The 18,545-nt window shown below is 35.1% G+C and overlaps 1 protein-coding gene across 4 annotated transcripts in view; it reads right to left on the bottom strand.

Moving 5' to 3' along the window:
• Positions 1 to 18,545, bottom strand: part of OTUD7A (OTU deubiquitinase 7A) — a 412,217-nt gene that overhangs the window by 147,944 nt on the left and 245,728 nt on the right. For all 4 annotated transcript variants that reach the window (XM_020968629.2, XM_020968633.2, XM_020968631.2 and 1 more), the window contains one exon: positions 13,549 to 13,703. In XM_020968629.2, the coding sequence (XP_020824288.1) occupies positions 13,549 to 13,699 (151 nt within the window). In that variant the 5' untranslated portion in view covers positions 13,700 to 13,703. The remainder of the gene's footprint in view (positions 1 to 13,548; positions 13,704 to 18,545) is intronic.

Genomic DNA, 18,545 nt, shown 5'->3' on the forward strand with positions numbered 1-18,545 from the left:
GTGCTTCAATGACTATGGATGGGCCTGTGTATGTGTTTATTTGTAGAGGTTTAGCATCAAAAGCTTGGCTACCAGACCATAGCTTTTTCTTTTTTTTTTTTTTTCTGACCACAAAAACTCATTTTCATTGGTGGAGAGGGTAATGAAATCACAGAGTTTTTGAAGTAGGGAAGATAAATACGTCCTGGAACTCAAATGATGCAAATTGAGAAATTGTGAATTTTATGTCCATGGATATGTGAATTAACACCTATATGCCATCCAATAGTGTACATAATACTCCATCAATGACTTCTCATCTGGTGCAACTGTTGTCCAATGTTGTCATAAAATTCTTCCCCAAAGTGGGAGAGCTTTCTCTAGATGGCTTGACATTCATTATGTGGCTACCAATGGAATGCATGGGCTATCTACCTATTATCTTCTGCTCTTGCTATGAGTGGCCACCCATTCTTCTTGCTGTATATCTCTCTGGTGATACCTTTTATATCCTTTTGGTGTTCAGTTCCTTGTTAGAAATACAACAGCCCACTCAGACTATCTTGAGATGAGGTTAAGGAATATAGAGGAGTAAATTAAATTTAATTAATTAATTAAATAAAATAAATTATAAATCTCATTTAAGAGGTATAGGAATATATTCCAGGACTTGATGAAATTTACAGAACAGCACCTACAAAAAGGAGCCTCTGGAAGTTCTCACAATCTAAAGGAATTCTTCTATTTGGATTCTGTACTGGACATTCTCCATGACAGCAGCAAGCACTTTTGGTGAGAACAGGTCTCTCTGTTTTCTTTATTATTAATTATGTTTGTTATTAGTTAATACCAGTTATTATAAATGGGGGGCAGCTAGGTGGCACAATGGATAGAGTATTAGAGTCGGGAAGACCTGAGTTCAAATCCTCCCTCAGATATTTACTAGCTATGGGACTCTGACCAAGTCACTTAACCCTGTTTACCTCAGTTTCCTCATCTGTAAAATGAGTTAAAGAAGGAAATGGCAAACTACTCCAGAATCTTTGCCAAGAAAACCCCAAATGGGGTCACAGATTCCAACATGACTGAAACTACTGAACAACAACAACAAGAAATCATAAATAGGTCAGATTAGAGCAATTTCAATTTTATTCCACATATTCTCATTTTTATTCTTTCTTTTAATTTGATGTTGGTTTTTATCTTTACTCTAACAAGTTAATGACCTGACTATACACAGAGAATTTGGAAATTACTCTCACATCAATACTCAGTCATTTTCTGTCTGTGAAGATATAGTTCACTCAGAGCTTCTAAACTCCATTGTGCTTGCAAATGTAGTTATTTTATTAAGGTTCTTTTGAAAATATAAACTCTCAGTTTTAGCAGAACAATTTATGTCTTTCCAGCTGTTCTGCTGCTCTTAACCCAACAGTATTACTGAAGAGACTGGCTACCTCTTCTGCTAGTGACTAACACTTGCACATTATGCCCTTGCTGTTATCTCTCTGTCATGGCAATATCTGTTATCAAAGACATTATGTAAGCATTTCTTGAACTTCAAGTTCCTCTTATTTATTTGACTTCTTTATAAACTCCATGGGCTCAGTGAAATGATTCTTCTTACTACTATAGGGTATGGCAAATCTGGGCAATAATACTGACTTGCGTTTTGCTGACAGTGGCTGGGTAGCGACCAATGGAGGCAGCTCCTAAGGAATAGTAGTAAATGTACCAGCTGAAGAATAAAAAGACAAGAATTTCCTAAACATAGGAATACATACAAATAAAAAAGACCCAAGTTTCCTCAACATACAAATGTTCCTGAAACTACTTGCCCCTCTTTCACCCCGGGATGCCTCTCAGTCAGCTGCTAAAGATGGTGGGCTGATTTTCAACTAAATTTAGAAGGTGATGAGTTAATGCTATATGCCGTTTATGGATCTGTCATCTTGTAGAGGACAATGGCAATACTTTAAGCTGAAGGGATGAAATGCTAATAGAGACATATTGGTGCCGTGGAAAAAACACTGGACCTTCTGTCAGAGGACCTGGGTGCTAATTCCAGATCCCCCAATGTCCTATTTACTACCTTGGGCTTCGCTTTCCTCAAAAAGGGAGCTGAACTAAATGACCTCCAAGATCCCTATCCAAAACAAATCTATTATCTCAATAGTGGGTATTTTGGTTCTAAGGACATGGTACTTATTTAGCTAAATGGTAGATCTTTTTATTTATTGTGTCCATTTAAATTGTTTTTTGAGTAGTAAGTTATTCTTGTCTAGGTTTTTTACCATTGTGTTTTAAGAAGAGACCTGTATTGATAAGACTGTATATGGTTTGTAAGTAGGCCACAGAAAAAAGATAACTGAACCACTTGTAGGCTGATCCTATGACTATTCCTTCTGAGCTCTTTTTTTGCAGGGTACATGATGATGATGATGATGATGATGATGATGATGATGATGATGGCGGCAACAACAACAATAATAGTAGACACTTACATAGTATAGTTTACAAAGCAATTGATATGCTATTTCATTTAACCCTTCCAAAATGATATAGGTAGGGCAAAGCAACTATTATGATCCCCATTTTTCAGATAAGTAAACTGAGGCACAGAGAGGTAATGTGACTTGCCTAAGATCTTACACCTATTATGTTACCAAGTAGAGACTGGAACCCAGGTCTTTTGCCTCCAAATATAGTATTACTTTTATTGTAACATGGCTACCTCCCAAATGCAAAACACTTGAAGCATATAGTCAGATAACTTCCTCTCTTCCTCTCCAAATATTAAAATTCTTTTATCTGAACTGCCTGAAATCGTAGTTTTGGTGGTGGTCGTGGTGGTGGTGGTGGTAGTAGTAGGAGTAGTAGTAGTAGTAGTAGTAGTAGGTAGCAGCATCTATATAGTGACTACTATGTGCTTGGTACTGTTCTAAGAGTTCCACAAGTATCATCTCATTTGATCTTCACAACAACCCTTGGAGGTGAGTGCTATTATTATTCTCATTTTATAGTTAAAGTAACAGACAAATGGGACTTCCCAAAGGTCATATACCTAGTAAGTATCTGAGGTAGGATTTGAATTCAGGTCTTCCTGACTCTAGGCCCAGTGTTCTAAGTACTATAGTACTACCTAGCTGCTCAGTAATGTCTAATGTTATCTCTTGAGTAAAAACAAAAGAAAATATTAATACTAGAAATTTTGAAATATAAATGTGAGTTAAATACTTCAGAAATGGTTGATGGTATTTTTTTTAATCCAGTGACATTTTTTACTATCAGATTTAATGCTTCACAGCCTTGTCTCCTCTATTTCTATTGGTTTCTGCACAAGAACTAAAAAACCAATGTGATGTTATCCTAAATAAAACAAAATTTATCAAAGTGAACTATACTTCTTCACCCTACACAAATATCTTCCAACACATTCCAAAGTGAAATGATAATGGCACTGAGGTTATATACAAATGATATGGGCAAATAATATAGCCTTGATTCATACTCATATCTGTTTGATCAAGAAAATGAACCATATGCTCATTTCAAAATGATATTTTTTTTATTTCTGGGGATTTTAGAGAATCTATATCCAATATATACATTAATATCCTCTTCTAGTAACTGCTCTATAGATGATTTTTTGTAGTCACAAATAATTTAAGAATTTAAAATATTAAATTATTAGATCTTAATGTGCATATCATTAAAGTACACATAAAATTTCTAGATAAACTGCAGAACAAAGTAAATTTCTATCCATCCTAATTTTTAAAGTATGATTTATTTCCTAATTTCTCACAAATAACAAGACTAGACAAAGCAAAAATTGTAGTTGAGATCAGCATTTCATCAAATTTTGTCCTTTTAGATACACTCATCCCAAGTGCAAGTTGGATACCTCATGTCTAGATATTTTTATCTGAATAAAGTATATTTTTAGATGTAGATCATTTGAAAGAAATCCCTTAATGACTGAGCATCATAGCCAAATATAGATACTTGTAAAGAAATGGTGGGAACTTTATAGTAGCAGGTATAAAAATAAAAATTTACAAATTGTCCACATGCTGCCCTGTGCTGTTCTATTCCATTCCTTGCTGACAACTCAATAAACTTTTGATCTGTGTCTTTTCAAGAATTTTCATTTGAGAAGAAAAAAGTGTTAGCCAGGTAGCCAAATGACAAAATGGACTACTATGATATCCAAATGAGATAACTGCAAGTTCAGAGAACTTACATGGCTCTATCTTACTATTTTTTTTTAAATTAGAATTATTTTTGGTCCTGTGATATATCAATTTTGTCTACTATCATGTTCCATGGCCAATGTTGCTATGTTAACTGGCTCTGTTCATTCTTCTCATTGATCTCTTGCCACAGTGACTAGCTTAACTTAAGCAAACACCTCCAAGAGCCTATCTCTTCCCTTCTGATAAATCAATCTCCAACTTCCTATCAGACTAAGCTTAAGACTTATAAGGAATAAGGAATGAAATTCACATAATGAGGATCATTATAACATTGGCCTAAGGAAAATATCTTTTCAAATAACTCCAATAATCTATTCATAGTCATTTAGTTTATTGGAGAAAAAAAATTAATGAGGGAACTAGTATTCAGGACTTAATTCTGCCACTCAAGTAAGTTGGTGATATAGAAGTAATAAGAATATTGGGATCAAGAGATCATGCCATCTTAAGAGTTCACATAGCCCAAGAGTCAACTCTAAAAATAGTCAGATTTTAGGAAAACAGATTTCAAAAAATATGGAGGAAATATTGATAAAACATTGATCCAAATTACTTGGGATTAGGATTGAAAAGGAATGAGAGGTTTTAAAAAATAAAAATCTTACCATACAAGCACAAAGTATTTCAAAGAGTAAGAAAAGAGGGAGTTATCTAAAGAAACAAATGTGATGCACAGATAACTCTTTTGTGAACTCAGTTTATGAAATATCATGTCAAAAAGAATGAAATAGGCCTATTTCACACAGACAAATTAAAAGTATGGCATAAGCTTGTAAGAATAGTATCAGGAAAAATAAAGTCCTAAATATTCTGAGCCTTGGATAAATGGCCAGGACTAGAAAAGATTTACTTTAAGCTATGGTTGGAACAAAAAGAATGAGGAAGATATCAATCTTTTACTTGGGAGAAGATGGTATAATTTTAGATTAACTTAATTGTTCAACTTCTATTTTACTTCCATCTTCTCTATGAAGGAGAAAGATTTTAATATTACAAGAACCAGAGGAAAATACGATGATTAGGAAGAAATTTTAGCCTAACATAGGTAAGGTAAAGTAATGTAATACTTAGCTCTCTTAAGTGAGATGAATTATATCCCAAGAATAAGAAAAATATTATCAAAGAACCACCATCACTAATTTTTGGAATAATGGAAATGATTCTTGATGATTGTAAATGGCCTCAACTTTTGAAAAGTGGAAAAAAGATTCCAGAAAATGCAGACTGCTCAACTCAATGTCAATCCTCAAAAAATATTTTAGGAGAAAGTATTAAACAGTTGGCTTCCTAATTGCTTGAGCACCAGAAGCCAATATGGGTTCACTAAGAACAAGTCATAATAATCTAACCTTAATCTATCAATGTTTATTAAATTAGTAGATAAGAGGTATCCTATAGACATAATGTATTTTGATTTTAACAAGGCATTTGACAGCAACTCTCATAATATCCTCATAAATAAATCAGAAGCCAGGATCTCTGGAGTTGAGAAACTTTATGGGAAAAGGAAAGGCTTCAGTTGGAAGCATCAGATATGCAGCAGCAAAATGGATTCTGGGGGATATTTGTTATCAAATAATTCTCTGGGTTTCTGTTTGGTCCTGATCTCCATACTACTTGAACAAATGGACATGCCAAGTAGTATTAGCACTGTCATTCTTTCAGGACTTGGCAACATGAGATATACCCTCTCCCCCAACTCCCACCTCGTGTCTCTTAAACTGAGGAATGTTGCAAAGAATCAGAGCAAGTTGAAATATAAAAAGAAGGGAATGCATGACCCACAAAGGCTACCACAGTTAGAGTGGCCCACTTGAATTAATGAATGCTTGTAACTTTCTCTTACACTCAAACTCTGTTGCAGCAGAATGGAATGTCTAAGGCTATTCTGTAGCAACAGAGTATGAACACTAGTTCTGCCATCAACCTTATATTTATGGAACTTGCAGAATCCTTGAAGGAATCCAGATTCCCAGGTGCTATTTCCTGGAAACACCACCTGCATATTACTCTATCCCCTGCTTGAAGCTGTATCAGGGTTCACTAGTTTTTGTTCCTATCTACAATTAAGAAGTATTGGATAAATGATAAATGGTAAGGAGAATTTGTAGTGGTTTAACAACCCTAAAAGTATTGATTAATAAACTGAAGTCTAAAACTTGGAAGGATAGCTAATACAGTAGAAGACAGAATCAAAATTTTTTAAAAAAATATCAAGGCATTAAAAGAATGGATTTCAATAAAAAACCTCAGAGTGAACAGATCAAATATAAAGACTGGCATTTAATCTTAATAAATAAGATATTAAAAATATTTTGGTATATAAGGCCTTTTTATTTCTTTATGAACTCTTCGGGATATATGCTTAGCAGTAGAATTTCTGGATATTTTAGTCAATTTCTTCAAATAATTCCAAATTTCTTTCCATAACATTTAGACCAATTCATGGCACTGCATTAGTATGCCTTTCTTTCCACATTTTTTTATCTTTGCTCCTTTGCTATCTTGATTTGAATTTTTCTTATTAGAGGTTTGAAAGCTCCTTTCATATGACTGTTAAGTTTCAGTCCTTTTGAGAAATTTTTATGTCCTCTGACCACTTATTGAATGAGAAACTGCTTTTAGTCATATATACTTATTTATATCTTGGCCATCAAACCTTCATCAGAAATATTTGATATAGATTTTTTAAAGTCTATTGCTTCCCTTCTGATCTTTGTCGCACTGATGTTGTGCAGAGGATTTTCAATTACATGTAATCAAAATTACTTTTTTTTGGTAGTTATCTTGACTGTTTGCTTGGTTAAGAATTTATTCCCTAAAAGACTTAGATGAACTGATGCTAAGTGAAGTGAGCAGAACCAGGAGAACATTGTATAAAGTAACAGCAACATTGTGTGATGACTAATTTTGATAGACTTTGCTCTTAGAAATGCAATGATCTAAGACAACTCCAAAAGATTTATGATGGAAAATGCTATCCACATCCAGAAAAAGAACTACGGAGTCTGAATGCAGATTGAAGCATACTATTTGCTCAGTCTCTCTCTCTCTCTCTCTCTCTCTCTCTCTCTCTCTCTCTCCCTCTCTCTCTCCCTCTCTTTCTTTCTCTCTCTCTCATTTCTTCTTTCTTGTGGCTTCTCCCACTGGTTCTAATTCTTCTTTACAACATGACTAATGTGAAAATATGTTTAATATGAATGTATATGTATAGCCTATGTCAGATTGCACACCATCTTGGGGAGGGGGGAGGAGAGGGAAGGGAAGAAAATTTAGAACTCAAAATCCAATGGAAATGAATGTTGAAAACTAAAAATAAATAAATAACTTTAAAAAGAATTTATTCTCTAGCTATAATTATGAAAACGCTGGTTCTCTTCTAATATTTTTTATCTGTGAACTTTGATATTGAAGCCATATATTCATTTTAAGTTTATTATGGTATATGTTGTAAAATGCTTATCTGAACCTAATTTCTACATTACTTTCTGGTTTTTCCAATCATTATTGCCAAACAAGTAGTTTTTTTCATAGGTAATTTGCTTTTGCATTTATTGTATTGTGAGTTATTGAGTTCCATTATTTCTTATTCTTCCTTGTTTAGTCTATTCCTTTCCTTTTTTAAAAACAACGCCAAGAAATTTTAGTGATTACCAGCTTGATGTCTGGAAGCACTTTTCCCCATCCATGCCTTCTTTTTTTTCCCCCTTGATAGTCTACATTTTTTTTGTTCCTCCAAATAAATTTTGTTATTTTGTCAAGCTCTTCAAAACGTCCCCTTGGTAGTTTGATTATAATAGCACTAAATCTATAAATTAATTTAGTTTGTCACTTTTATTACCTTGGCACAACTCAGATAGAAGAACTCTTTAAAGATTCAGTTTTCTGAGTTGTTTTTTTTATTTCTTTAAGAAGCATTTTTGCAATTTTTCCCAAACAAATGTTGTGTGCTTTTGTAGATTAACTCCTAGATATTTTAAGCATTTTGTAGTTATTTTTGAATAAAACTTCTTTTTCTATTATTCCTTTCTGGATTTTCTTATTACTATGTAGAAATGTTGTTGATTTTTGTGGGTTTATTTTATAGCTTGTTATTTTACTGAAGCTATTACTTCAATTAAATTAAAACTTTAAATTCTTTTGAATTAAATATGTATTTCTTTTGACCAGGAGATCCCACTTTATTATACCCCAATGAGATCAATCTTAAAAAGAAAAGTCATGTATGAAGCAAAATACTTATAGCATCACTTTGTGTAGCAGTAAAGAATGGGAAACAAAGCAGATGCCTGTATTAGTGAACAGCTAAAAAAGTTGTGACACATGAATGTAATAGATTGTTACTATGTTGTACAAAACAATGAATACAATAAATGCAAAGAATCATGGAAAGACATATGAATTAATGCAGAATGAAGTAAGCAGACCCATGCACACATATACATAATGAGTATGACAATGAGAATGGAAAGAAGAACAAAAAAATTCAAAACTGAGTGCTATGAAATTAAAATGATCAAGTTGAGCCCCAAAGAAGAACTACAAGGATGCACATCCCTCCCTTTTTTTCCAGAGGGAGGGGACAATAGGTGTGAAACACTAACTAGAATATGACTTGATTAGTTTTTCTGAACTATTTTTTCCTTTCTTTTGTATTCTTTTTTTTTTTTAATGAGGAATGGCTCTCTGGGAGACAAGGGGGAGAGGAATACATTGGGAAGTATCAGTAATGTAAGAATAAAAGATATCAATAAAAACTCACTTAAAACCCAGATGCACAAGCACAGGGTGAGAGGAGCAGGTTTAATAGTTCATTAGAAAAAGAAAACAAGACAAAAAAAAAGTTGAATACAAATTCAATATGAACCAAAGGTGTGACAGCTGCTAAATAAATACTAATGCAATGGTAGGGTGCATTAGAAAGATCGTTATCCACTAGACCCTACACTCATTAGTTGATGAAATCTGGAGGGTCACGTTCAGTTCTAGATAGCATAATAATAATAATGAAAAAGAACCTTGAATGTATCTAAATGGGGGATAAAGATGAAAAAGGCATGGAAACTATCTTATATAAGGGCTGGTTGAAGAAACTAGGTATGTGTAGCCTACAGAAGAAAAGGTTTCCTCATAGGTTCCCAAAGTGGGTGATATGGCCGTCAGGGTGGGCTGCTGGAATGATTGGGGGTTGGGGGCAGTGGAAATATAAGGAAAGAAGAGAAGAGAATTTTGAAAAACTGTTGTACATGTTTCATCTGTTGTGTAACAGAGCTAAAATCATAGTGATTAGATTATTTTCCAAATAAACACACAAAATGCAAGTTATAACTGATTAGCGGTCAAGTCCACTGACAGGTTTTAACAAGCAAGTGTTGGCAGGCGAAGTCCAACATGCATCAACAGGAATACGTGCATGTAATGACTTGTTTATATCATACTATATGGTTAGATGACACAATATTGTGCCATCAAAATTTCAATGGAGGAAAAAACCCACAAATCTACAATAAATAATTCAATTTAAGATGTATCATTTAAAAATTGTATTTTTTGAAATGATGAAATATTTTAAAAAAATAAAGGATTAAAGAAAGTAGATTTCCAGGAAGGCACTGAGAATTTTTTTTTTTTAAAAAGGCAGTGGTAGGCCAAATAAGTTTGGGAACTTCTGATTTAGAGGATAAGTAAAATCCAATTAAAACATTTAAAGGAAAGTCAGGTGGAGGAGGAATCAGATTTACTATAGGACCAGAGTAGAAAGAAAGCAATTTTTAAGAAAAGCATTCATTAAGTACCTACTATATGCCAGGCACTGTGCTAAGCAATATGCAAATATCTCATTTAATCCTTACAACAACCTGGGACATAGGTGCTATTATGATTTCCATTTTACTTTTGAGGATATTGAGGAGGAAAAGAGGTTAAGTGACTTGCCCAGGGTATCCAAGGCTAGATTTGAACTCAGATCTTCCTGACTCCAATCTCAACACTCTATCCACTGGGCCTCTCAGCTGCCTCTATAGAAGCAGATTTTAACCAAACAACTAACCATTAGAGCCATCCAATAATGAAATGGATCATCTCGTGAATTAATGAAGTCCTACATCATCTGATGGTCAGATCCCTTTCCCACAGGTACATACTTTGGGAACAAATCCAAGGAAGAAGCATCTGGTCCCTGGGATCCTGGAGAATGGAAAACACTCCTGAGTGTCTTGGCTTGTCTGTGTGAGGCTAGAAGAATCTGAGGCTAGACAGGCCAACTTACTAAGGTCTGCTGATGAGAACTGACTTCCAGTTACCACTAAGACTCACAACTAAGAGTATATTCTGCTGTCACCAGTGCCTAGTCAGAGCAGGAACAATCAGGTAATATGCATTACCTTTATATATCTTCCACTGCCTAATTCTAGGACTTTGTTTTATGCATTATCCCTCTGTCTTGAATTCTCAATCTTTTTCCCTGTGATTGGTCCTTTTTTGCTTGGCTTGGAAACATGCTCAAGTCATCTTATCCTAAAAAACACTTCATCACTTGATTCTTTAACTTCGAACTCATAACACTTTTTGCACATCTTTTCATGATGTCTTATTTCCTCTATGAATTTATAAGAAGGACTGACTTGTTCTTTGTTTTGCCAACAATGTACATAGTAGGTACTCAGCAAATGTTTATTTGGACAGATGAATTCATTTCAGACATTAGCAATAGGTTGGTAAGGGAAGTTTATTTTTTGTTGGGTGAACAGTTACTTCCTTAAAACCTGGAAACTCCTAAGCCTATAGATAAGCACCTTAACCCCTTTGAGAATAAACGATTGAAGAAAATCAGGACTTAAAAAAATAGATAAATCCACCATCTTACCCACAATAACCCTAACTCTTTTAAATGAAAGTTAGGATTTACAAAAAGAACAAATTAGGGGATGATCATTCACTTAACAAAAGTGTTCATTGGTAGTTTTCTTTAAATACTATGAACTGGTATAGGATTAAAATAAAGTTCAATGAATTAAAATTCAAACTACACACAAACTTATCAGAAATATTTTTTATTATATAAACTGAGATATACCTACTCATCAGCTTGAAATTCCAAACACAGCAATTAATTAACAGTGGCTAACCTTGCCTCTGAGGTATTGCTTTTATTAACAATACAGTGTATATTAAAGGTACTATTTATTGCCTTGTTGGTCTCTGACTCCATTTATAAATCTGGTTAGTATGCAGTCAATAAAAAATGGATCTGAAACAACAAAGGGTTAATAGGGACTCATCCAAACACACTTTCAGTTGAATGGCTGAGTTAAGAGGTACATTTAAAAAGTCCTTCAGTCTCTTCATCAGTCATCATCTCAGGCTTCTACTGCATAATCAAGACACTTCCTTTCTGCCCCCTTAAAATTGTTTGGCTAAGAATTTCCCTGAACTCTGTCACTTCAGATACAATGGGGGATATTTAGGAGGCCATTCAAGGATTAAATCAAAAAAGGTCCACAGCAATGATTCCCCACCTCAAGAGTTTAGCAAAGGGACACAGAGCCTCCACAGCAGGGAAGTGGGATTCAGCAGCAGGCTTTTAACCATTAAATTCCTGAGATTAACCATATTCTCATTAGTTATCATTTTCCTCATTACTACCCCTTTCCCCCAGGTGCTTAAAGAGGCCCCAACAGGCTCTTTTTGGTTTAATGAATTAACTGAAACATCATAGTTAAACTGAGTAGCTATTTCATGCAGCCAAAGGCTTAATTAAATAGAATACTGAATAAGGCTTAATTTTAAGCCAGGTTCAAAAATTAGATTCATAGAAACATTAAGTTGCTTTTATCCCATATATTATTTTTCTAAACAGGTTTGGGGATCATTGTGGCTTACAAAACTACAGTCTTTGTAGGTGCCATTTTTAATTAAGTAAATCAAAATAGAACAAAAACAGTAACTTCATTTATATAACAACAGCAACATTACATAGCACTTTAAGGTTTGGAAAGAACTTTCCTCACAAGAAGTCTGTTGAGGTAGTGTGGAAGAGTGGAGTGGAACCTTTTGGACTTGGAGTCAGGAAGACTTTGACTCAAATCCTACCTTAGACATTTACTAGCTGTGTGACCTTAGGCAAATCATTTAAACACTCTGTTTCAGTTTCTTCATGTGAAAAAATGAGAGATTTGGACTTGATAGCCTCTAAGTCCCTTCCCACTCTAACTCTATGGTCTTAGGTAGGTAGTACAAGCATTATTGTGCCCATTTTACAGGTGAAGAAAGTGGGGCTCTGAGAGAGTTAAATAATATCTGATACTACACAGCCAATAATGTATCTAAATACATGATTCAAAACATGCCATCTGACTCTACGACTGGCACTTTTCCCACTATACTTCAGATCAATCATTTTCCTTTCTAGTCATTTATTTCTAAATTCTAATATGCTATTATACTTCCAACCCTCCAAAAGAAGAAAAAAAATTATAAACCAAATAACATACTAGGTACAGAAGTCCATGACAATTTTTAGTCCAAAAAGTCATGGCTGAACAAACATTCACACACAAACACCATCAGCAGCCTCATGCTGCCCTCATTTTTTTTTTTACACAGCTAATGATATCTGTTCTAAAATAATTCTACAGGCTGAACGTTATCTGCTGCTACTCATGAGTAATTCCTACCAACGTCTGTGGAAGTTGTGTGGGTGTTTGACAGAAGAATTTGGGCCAAAGTGTTTTTTTCCAACTTCGAATTAAACTAAAAAGTTAAGGTCACCCATGGAACCATTTTATTAATTGTTGTGTCATATCTTCTCTCACTAAACAAAGGCAGTCTAAAATTAATCCATTTCACCCCCTACTTATTCAGCTGCCCAGTAGTGGGAGAATTAATAAAAGGCCAAACCTAGCTAGTGCCTTGGGCCCAGTGTTGAATGTCAACAGGGGCCATATCTAAAGTTAAGTTGATGACAATAATGATGTTAACACTTGCCACCAAATATTTATCAAGTACTTTTCCTTAAATGAATTGAAATGACAAAATATTGGCTATTGTTTAGGTAGCACAAATATGTGTTTAATATTTGCCTCTATGGATGAAATCTTCCCATGTATCCTCTCTAATAACAATTTTGTCCTTTTGAAAGTGACAGCCCCAATGATTTAGTTTAATTGCTTGCTTTTTCTCACAAACATTGGATGTTCCAAGCCCTGACTCATCTCCCTATATTTCACATTCTCCTTTTTTAAAAAACTGAACCAAAACTCATAGATCCCATCAAGTGGCAAACATTTTAGGGAGAGTTAGGCTTACTCACCTTCCAGCAGGTCTCTTGCCAGACCTGGTTCTGCCCCTGTGGACCGAACAAAGTCTGACAGGACTGCGTCCATATCAAGAGTCATGTGATCATGTAGAAGTGCTGCCCAACACTCAGCAGAGGTGGGGTTCAAGAGCAGACTAGAAGCCATCCATCTGTAGGGAAAAAAGAAAGAAGGAATCTTACCTATTGATAGCACATTATAGTACTAAATAGAAAACACGAATGGTCAGTAGTCAACCATTTCTCTTGGACACCATTTTTATGTAGCTGACTTAGGTGACATCCACCTTGCTCGAAATGGAATACATTTTCAACATTTAAGACTAACACATAATTACTGTTGTGAATGTTGGCTAGTTCCCTTCCCCCATTCAGCAAGAGCTTGGCAAGGGTAACTGCCAAATATGACCTGACTGTGCCTAACATTTGTGAGCAGCAGTTCATAGAACAATCAAATACTGAAAAACAGAAATGACATTTCATAACCACAGGGGATTCTCTAAACCAAGCATTTATGCAAGTGAATTAGGAATAACTAGCATGTTTTTCTGTCTCCCCAAATTATGCTGGAACCATCTGTCACTGAAGCACATACATAACACACACTCATATTTTGCATTGTGTGGTTAAATTACATCCCAATACAGATACAGTTAGTCCCTAGTACATGGGTTTTGTTCCAAAAATACATTAATAAGGCATTTGCTAGGAACTCTGAAGGCATTTTAAAAAAATAATGTTATATGTGATTATTAGGTTCTTTGGTCAGCCAATAGAGGCCATTTTTAAAATTCAGTTCTATACTAATGGTCACAATATTTTTTAATGGGATGATGCATTCTAATTTATAACTTTAGACAATAAGAACTCATCTCTCTCCATAATCCCATCCACCAACGGGATTTGAGACTCCCAAACTCTATTCCTTTTCAACCTGACAAGTTATAGGTTCCCAGCTCCAAAGCCTTACCCTCTGTGGTTTGGGATTAAGACTTCAGCAAGTTCTGGTGGGGGCAGAGAGGAGAAGAGAAAGAAGGGAAGCTGGTGGGAGGCAAGTTGTAAGGAGAATAGGTATGAAACAGTGGGAAGCTAGAATTCTATTACTAGAAGGCATTCTATTTGTAACCTGGGTGCTTAGCATAGTGTGTTGCACGTAGTGAATGCTTAAGAAATGCTTTTTCATTCATGTATTCACACATTCATTCATTCACACATTCAATCACTCATTCAATATAAAATATGAGTCTCCAAGTAACACTTTCCTGGCCCCAAAGATTCCCTTGCTTGTTTCTCTTTCCCTACTACCACCTACTGCTTCTAATCATGATTTCCCTCATTACCTAGCCCATCATGGAAGAGACAGGGAGAAGAGTCCGTGGTTTCTTTAGTAGAGGAAACTCTTACTTTTATAAGTTTGCATCTTTTATGCAACTTGCAGTTTTAAGAAGCTGACTAATATTTAGAAGTTCAGTCAATTTCTCAGGGAAACAGAGCCCATATGTGTCAAATGAAGAGCTTGTGCCCATATCTTTCTAGTTTCTTGGTCAGTTCTCTATCCAGTATACCATTCCTTCCTCTCACTATGGGTTAGATATTAGAATAAGATAAAATATAGCTCTTTTAAGGTTTCCTAAAGGTTGCTGTTAGCAGCAGTCAAGAGACAAAATAGGGAATAAAATCCACCCTCCTATGACTCAGATCTCCCCAATTCCCTTATCTCCCCTCTTATTTAGACTTTAGGGGAAAAGATAAAGTCTCACATAAGTGACAATGGTGAGCCTTTATGCACAAGAGAGACTTACAAAATTTATTTCAGGAATTAAGGAGTTAGACTTCCTAGAATACTTTAGAGATCACTTAATCCAACCTAATTTTAAACAGAAGGAAACCAAAGCCCAGAAAAGTTAAAGTGATTTGTCTAAGGTCATTGTTGTTGTTGTTCACTCTTCATTCTCTCTTTTTTAAAATTTTATTAATCTATTTTGATTTATCAATAATCACTTCCATATGCTTTTGAGTTTAAAATTTTTCTCTCCCTTCCTCCCTACCACCCTCCCCAAGACGATGCACAATCTGATATAGGCTATACATTTACATTCCTATTAAACATATTTTCACATTAGTGGTGTTGTAAGTAAAAATTAAAACCAATAGGAGGAACCATCAGAAAGAGGAAACAAAAGTCAACAGAAGAGAAAAAAATAGCAATTCAACTTTCATAGTTCTTTCTTTTCATTTTCCATCATGAGGCCTCTGGAGATGTCTTAGATCCTTGTATTGCTGGGAAGGGTTAAGTTTATCAATATTAGTCATCGTATAACGTGGCTGTTATTGTGTACAATGCTCTCTTGGTTCTGCTCATTTCACTCAGCATCAGACCATACAAGTCTTTCCAGGTTTTTCTTCAGCTTGTTCATCATTTCTTATAGCACAATAGTATTATTCCATTACATTCATATACCACAACTTGCTCAGCCATTCCCCAATTGATGGGCATCCTCTCAATTTCCAATTCTTTGCCACCACAAAAAGAGCTGCTATGAATATTTTTGTACATGTGGGTCCTTTTCCCATTTGTATGATCTCTTTGGGATATAGCCCTAGAAGTGCTATTGCTGGGTTTCACCCTTCATTCTCAAAGAGGACTGATGACATCACAAGGATGAAGTTTTGACTTGTACTTCAATTGATATATAAGTGAGATAGAGCTGGGCAAAGTCATCAGCCTCACTCTCTCCTCCAGTCACCAAAGTTCAGGGATAAGGCAAAGATCAAGATGACTGGTGGTGGCTCAGGATGCAGTGGGTGACCATGGCCTTTCTAAATTAAAGTCTTTCCCAGGTATCAGCTTGTCTGAGTCCAGGTCCATTCATAAAAGGTACTAGGTATTGTGATGGAGCTGACTCTATCCCTTTCTCTCTAAGAAAAAAAAGTAAAACAACCAAAAATACTGTAGTATCTAAACTTGATGTATCATAAATTGACTGCAGCAACCACCCCTACACTGGTTTCCCTTCTCAGTGTATTATTCATTAACCAGCTTTTCTTTCTAACAGCCAAAGTCATTTTTTTCAGAACACCCATGCTGATCGTAACACAAAATCTCAGAGTGAGAAGGTACTGGGACTCAGGTCATACAAGTAGAAAGCAGTGGATAAAAGATTCAAACACAAATATTATGACATGAAGGTCTATGAAATTTTTAGGAGGTGAAAAAGAATCCTCAAATTTAGAAGTGTGGGAACTACTTAACTAGGTCATTGCTGTTAAACTAGGAACCTAAATCTATTGCCCAGAAGTCACCAGCTACTTAGTTTTAAAGAAACTCTTCCAAGTAGATAAAATTTGTGATAGGTTTAATACTCAAAGTTCAGGGTTGCTTACTGAACTTAGTGAACCATGTCATTCCCAGACTCTCCAATCAACGTTGAGGAAATCAGATTTTATTGAATAGAATGCTATGATTGTTGAGCCTCACTATAGGCTATTTGTACCATGAAGTTGCATAGAAAAACAGCAAACATACCACTACGTGACAATGACTTGTGGCCTGGGAACCATAGCCACAATGACCAAAGGAACCTCAGTTTTGGCTGACATACAAATGTATTCTTGCTTTAAAAAAAAATACAGCTAATGGAAGCTTCTATATCAGCAAGGATGCTATTAAACCCCAAGCTAGGGAAGTATTTAAGTCTGAAAAAATTCTTGAATAATTCACATTCTTTCCTTTGCATCGTATATAAAGAAACATGTTTGTTGATAAAGAAAACAGATTCTTTCCTTTGCTATATACTTAGTCTCCTGCCACAAAAAAACAAAAACACTTTTAACAAGTTATATACTGCAGCTTAGAACAAAAATCATGATGCTCCAGCTCTTATTGAAATCTACTGGCGCACTTATTTTCACAGTGGTATAGGATTGAAAAAGAAAGCCATTCTCAAGATTTCATGGGCTAAACAGGTAATTTAGCCACAGAAATCATGCTTTAATTCAAAGTCCATTCTGAACATTGTAGAGAGTAAAGATGTAAGGGAAGTCCCAAAAGACATGACCAGTTAAAAGAACTAATTTATGAATAAACCATGGCCTAAATATACGAGTAAGTGCTGACTCTGAAGTAGCTCCCTTGGCAGATCAGACACCTAATCTAATGCTGCTGCTGCTTTTCAGTCTTGGAAACCTGTGGTACCTTTTTTGGCTATCCTCAATAGTCCTAAACCTTCATCCTTAACAGAGGGTTTGACTTCTTGAAAAAGATGAGGGATTAGGGGTTGTTTATTGATTAAAGTTGGTGAACAAAAAGGGCAAAATTGTTGGGGTGGGGCAATCATTAACTTCAACAGGCTGGTTTTCTCAAGTGTCTCAAACCGGTGCTGAAATCAGTCTCTGAAGAGAAGTTAAATGTTTTTAAGAAATGGAGGTAACGTGGAAACACACTTATAGCTCCACAAGGTAACAATATTAAAAGAAATATTCCCGGAGGTGCAAGTTTGTTTCTTTTTAATATTTTCTTACTTTAATAGTCACATTCTGCATTTACACTGATCCTAAAAGGGCATATTTTTCTTACAAGTTCAGTTCAATTCAATACTGTGGGAGGTACTGGGAATGCAAAGATGACAAATTGCATAGATCATCACAATAGATACTTTTAAAAAATTATTTGCTCTGATAAATAATTATAAAGTCTTTCTTCCCAACCATGCTATGTAACATAAGCAGCTGACAGGAAAGAAATTGAAAGAGAAGAAGACAAATTGCTTTTGTAAAAGAATAAATTGTGGCAAAGCAAAAAGAAGAGATGGCTTTGGAGTTGGGAAGACTTCGGTTCACATCCTCACATATACTTCCTATGTGACTGGACAGCTGTTCAATACTCCCAGCAGCCCTAAGGTTGTAAGCTAAAGAATAGCTGTCAATTGATATTGGTGGCAGAAGTTTCCACACCAAGACCAAAAAGAAAAAGAAATAAAACCTTACTCTAACCT

Source organism: Phascolarctos cinereus, unplaced genomic scaffold, assembly GCF_003287225.1.
Source record: "Phascolarctos cinereus isolate Bilbo 61053 unplaced genomic scaffold, phaCin_HiC Scaffold_3;HRSCAF=262, whole genome shotgun sequence".
NCBI lineage: Eukaryota > Metazoa > Chordata > Mammalia > Diprotodontia > Phascolarctidae > Phascolarctos > Phascolarctos cinereus.